Source organism: Arachis ipaensis, chromosome B06, assembly GCF_000816755.2.
Source record: "Arachis ipaensis cultivar K30076 chromosome B06, Araip1.1, whole genome shotgun sequence".
Lineage (NCBI taxonomy): Eukaryota > Viridiplantae > Streptophyta > Magnoliopsida > Fabales > Fabaceae > Arachis > Arachis ipaensis.
The window spans coordinates 125,063,439-125,068,791 of record NC_029790.2 but is presented as its reverse complement, the minus strand read 5'-3'; the positions used below and the strand labels follow the sequence as shown (position 1 = coordinate 125,068,791).

At 26.1% G+C, this 5,353-nt stretch overlaps 1 protein-coding gene across 1 annotated transcript in view; it reads right to left on the bottom strand.

The window, feature by feature from the left end:
• Nucleotides 1-5,353, bottom strand: part of LOC107605303 (protein ECERIFERUM 1) — a 10,207-nt gene that overhangs the window by 1,417 nt on the left and 3,437 nt on the right. The window contains exons 3-8 of the mRNA XM_016307142.2: nt 4,770-5,002; nt 3,756-3,975; nt 2,477-2,855; nt 1,813-1,920; nt 882-1,082; nt 646-741 (exon numbers count right to left, since the gene is read on the bottom strand). Of these exons, the coding sequence (XP_016162628.1) occupies nt 646-741; nt 882-1,082; nt 1,813-1,920; nt 2,477-2,855; nt 3,756-3,975; nt 4,770-5,002 (1,237 nt within the window). The remainder of the gene's footprint in view (nt 1-645; nt 742-881; nt 1,083-1,812; nt 1,921-2,476; nt 2,856-3,755; nt 3,976-4,769; nt 5,003-5,353) is intronic.

Here is a 5,353-nt window from a genome sequence, read left to right as displayed (position 1 = left end):
TGTATATATACAACAACATAAAAATATTTTTTTTTATTTATTGTGTCAAAAATATTTTTTTAAGTAAATTTTTTTTTAAAAATTAATTATAACTTCTAATAAAAATTTTTTATTTTTTTAATATTTTATTTTTATTATTAAAAATTTGACAAATACACTAAAAGATGAAAAGGATTTTTTTATTTAAAAAAAATGTTTTCGACAACTTAATAATACCCAAACAAAAAAATTTGTGAATTACAATAATTTAATATGAGAAAGCCATTTAACATATTTCTCTGCTAAATCACAAAAAGTTGTGACGATTCAATTTACTCTAAAATGATACCCCCTATGTAGGGTACAACGATTTACATGAAAATTGTAAATGGTATTATCCAACAACGATTTATATGTTAAAAAAAAAAAAGAAAAAAAAAACCAAAATATAGCCCAATTAAAATCAAAATATTCATGTAAAATTTTATCCTAAACAATTTATTTAGGTGATTATCCTTTAATATACGAATTTTATCAACAAGAGTACAAGACTATTAACTAACTACTACTTGGTGCATGGAGTATTATTTTACGGAAAATAATTGAAATTAGTTAGCAAAAGCTTTTATGATTTTATTATTATGAAATATATATGGATAAATAAACCTTTGGAGTATTGATTGGTGAAAGAGTAAAGCGTCCTTTGGATTTTGTGACTCTCTGTTGAAGCATCTTCAGCTCTTCCTTATGCAATAAAGCTACCTGCTTGCAATTCGGTCCATCATTAGTGATGAAATTATAGGAACATTTCAAGTGAATTTAAGAACGGTTAATTAAAGTATCCGAAATAATTTTCATATTTCATGAGAATATATAATAAAACTTTAGTTTGAATAATATACCTGAATATTTCTTCGGCATAGAGCATTGGCAATGGCAAATGAAACCTTGTTAAAGTTGCCACGAAGTAAAACTTGATTTGTCCCTTTGGGAATGCTGTTGAGAACAATTGCAGCAGCTAAGCTACTACCATCAACAATCTTTATCTTCAACTTTGGGAATTTTCTTATATAAAGTTCACCATGTGCATTAAGTTCTTCTCTCTGCATGCATCAAAATAAAATTGCAATCCAGATAATATTGTTTATTTGTTTTTCATGATCTAAAATAAAATTATGTATTTTATAAATACACTAATGTACGGAATTTCTATTGAAATCATATTGAAATAGCCGAATGCTTAAATTAAAAGCATGTTGTTTCAATGTACTTATTTACCAATATTTTTGATTGGTTAGTTCAATATTTAGTTTTAAAAGTATTTGATTTTCATTCCTATAAAAGTTTATTTTAGTATACTTCTAATTATTTCTTATTAATATTTAATTTTAAAGGACCATAAACTATCATTTTAATGGGTTTTAAAAACCAAATTATCATAAGATTTAGAGATTTAAAGAAAAAAAATATTAGTTCGGTACAGGGACGAAAAAACAACAAGTATTGGTAAAATCAATAAAATAGTTTAAAAATTAAGAGATTGGATCCAAACCTAAAAAGTAAAAGCTTATTTGATTTGTATTTTTTTTCTTTTTTATTTTTAAAATTTCATAGAAAAAATAAAAAATAAGAAATAAAAATAAAAAATAGAATTTTATTATTTTTACTATTATTTTCTATCTCTTTTCAGAAAGTTCTAACAACAAAAAAGTTAAAACAAAATAATCTTTGGCAGAGACAAAATTAAAATTAACATTTGTTTCAGAAATAAAAGCATATTTAGGCTATATAAATAGAACTAATTTTTAAAATAAAAGGAGGAAATGAACTAACCTGATTTAGAAGTCCTAGACTTATTACCTTCGCACCACCTAACTCAGCTTCCATTATTGCCTCTTCAATTAAGTTGTTCAATGTTCCACTTTGCCATCTTAGGAAATACTACAACACAGGTCATGTGTCACATGCAATCACTTGGATAATTGCAAAAGAAAAAGTTTAGAAAGTTATTTAATTTAAAAAAAAACCAATATTATGCAAATTTTGCCCTTCTCTCTTTATTTTTGTTGACTACAAAGAAAATTATATATGTTTTTAATTGTTTGAACAAAAAAGTTTATTCACTTGTTGCATTAAGAAAAAATCCAAAAATTTATCGATTGCCAACTTATTTTAGCAATTATTAAAAATCTAAAAACGAACCAATTGAACTATAAATTGGTCACTTATCTTATTAGTGACAGATTTGAAGCTAAATAAATCAGTAGTGCTATAAGGTAATACAATTTATTCTTTTTGTTCAGCACTTAGTCATCATATTGTTGATGTTAAGAAAAAAGTTCAAATATACTAGTAAAATGTATATGCTAACTAAGATTGTTGGCTAATATAATATAAATAAAATTATTAGTCCCTAAGTTTTCTTCTAAATAAATTGTCATCCAACAATTTTTTTTGGTAGTAAATTGAATATCCCAAAAGCGAGAAACAATCTTACTTGTATTTTAAATCTGGGTATAACCCAGGATTGCAACTTGAGATTTTGAAAGTTGTTGGTTTCTAAGAGAAAGGCACGACCATGGAGGCAAGTAGTGATTAGCATAGAACAGAATGTGAAGGGCCACATCAAATGGAGGTACCATTTTGATGCTTGAGGGTTGGAGGCTAAGGAAGCAACCCCTAACCGCAGCTGATAAATGGAATCAAGTGTTGTTAAGTGTGTTAAGTGCACCACATCCGCAACCTCCATTGGTTTCTTTAGACATGTTTCGTATATTGTTTCCGTCGATGTATCCACAGTACCATAAATGTAGTCATATATTGGCATGAAAAGTGAGTAATTTGTTCTGAATTTGGTGTGATGCAGCGAGTGAAACCTGTGGAACCACCATTATTGAATAATGAATCCATCTCTTCTTAGTTAGTTAGATTTAATAAGAAGAAATCAAATTAAAATAATTATGATGAATTTGTGGTATACCTAGCACATGTAGAGCTCCAATGTCATTTAAACAATTGATAGATTGAGTTAGGTCATAATATAAATTATATATAAATTAAACTATTTTTTTAACATTCAAAATGTGGCTACATGATAGAATCATTAGTCGTTACTTGACCTAATCCTATTCAACTTCACACAGTTTAGAATATGAATTTAATTTTGATGGACTACGTACATACATTCATCAATTACGTAACGTTACATCAGTAAAAATAATTACTTTTTATGTTAACCGTGTGAATAATTATAAAAAAAACAGATGTGATTATACAACTGTGTAAAATACTTTACACTGTCTACGTATCAAAATTAAACTCTTAGAATATACTAAAACTTTAAACTAATTGGTTTGATTTTTCTAGCATATTGTATTTTTGGTAACATAACCATATTCATTAACAATTTGTAGGGATGTAAGGTTATTCAGCTTCAACATTCCATTAGTAAAGTAACTAATAATAACTGTCATTATTTATTGACTAGAAAGAGTCTTGGGAAATAAAACCAACAAATTAAATCAACCAACAAAATAACAAGTACATTTGAAAATAACACACAAAAAAAAGTTAATTTACAATATAACATTTAAAATTTATAATTTAAAATTAAGGATTTAAAATTTAAAATTATTATAATTTAGAGTTTAAAATTTGGATTTTTTTGTTCCATTACTTAACCATAAAAAACACTATCAAATATCTTCACAAAAACTTCCATGTTATCATTTTGGTGCACATATAATATATTGTTACTAGAAGATATAGAAACTTACGCTGGCGTGTAAGAGAAATACTTTAAGAGAGGAAAGAGGGAGAAGAGTATCTTGGGAAAGAACTCAAAGTTGCAATGACCAAGATTGTTCATGAAATCGATGTATACGATGTAGCCATAAAGCGCAGCAATGGAGGATGTTCTTGTGATCAACGTTGTCATCATTGGTATTGCGAATAGCGTGAAATATGCTAAGTGCTCAGCAAATGGATGCGTAACCGCTGCCAAAACCATTAAAAATCACCAACTAACTACTCTTAATATATTATTAATTCTTCAATATTATTATTATTTCTCTATTACCTGACCTTTATGTGAAGAAATTCTTTCGTATAGGCACCCTTTTAATATAAATTTACACACTTACTCTCGTACGTTCAAACTTTAACAATATGTGTGTATCTTCAAGGAGAAAGAGCATTAGTGGATCCAACTTTGTTAATATTCTTAAATGAATATATAAAGGAATTTAGCAATTAATTAATACAGAAGCTAAGTAATAATTATCAAAGTAAATTAATAGCATCTGCTAAACCAAATTTTTTTATTTTCTAAGATTAAAATCTAAAGAAAATTTATTATAGAAACTAAAACAAAATTCACCTATTTTAAATGACTAAAACGTTATTTAAGCTTGGCGTATAAAGTATATAATTTGAAAAAAAAATCAAAACAATTATATTTTGGTGGGCAAATTCAATTAAATTTCTTTTTCAAATAATATCAGTCAAATTTTAATCTTAAATTTTGAATTTTAAATTTTAAACCTTAAACTTAAATTTTCTAAAAATACTAATATTAATTAATTAAAAATTAATTTTGTTTACTTATTCTAAATAAAATATCCTTGACAATTTCTGCTCATATGACATCATTACAAGATAATAAATGTTATTATATGAAAATAATTAAAAATACCTGTGACCGTTATTGTTTTGCTTGCACACAATAGGTAGTATTTTAATTGGTATGTAATATGCATGCATGGCATGGGAAAGTAAAGAAAATAGCATACATGTGATGGGTTGAGTGACAATGGAAGAATGATGATGAGAGTGATATCGAGTGTAGAGAAAGTGGTGATGAAGTGCTCTGTGAAACCAGTAGTATATGAACTCCACTGGTCCAGCATGCAATATTGCTGTCATTATTACACCTTTTGTTCTCCACCATGGCAGGTTTGATGCAAATGGAAATATCATGTACCCTATATAGAATAGGATTGCTGTGAATAATATTTGGTCATCCCTGCAAAATATATTTCATCCCCCACACAATCACACTCTAAAAATAATTAAATACTATAGTATAACTTTATTAATTACTTTATAAATAACCTTTAATTATTTGCTAGATATATATTTAACTTTTATATTTTCAAAATTTGTATTTGTATTTTTATAATAATAAATAATAAATTTCAATTAGCTCCTTAATTACTAACTGTGTTTTTGTTCAAAGTATGAAATATTTTTGAAATATTTATTTTTATATTTAATATATATAGGATGATTCTAAAATATTTTAAGAGGAATGTTTAAACGTTGTCAACATTTAGGTATTAATATTTAAAAATGTAGTCTATATTATTCAACTGTT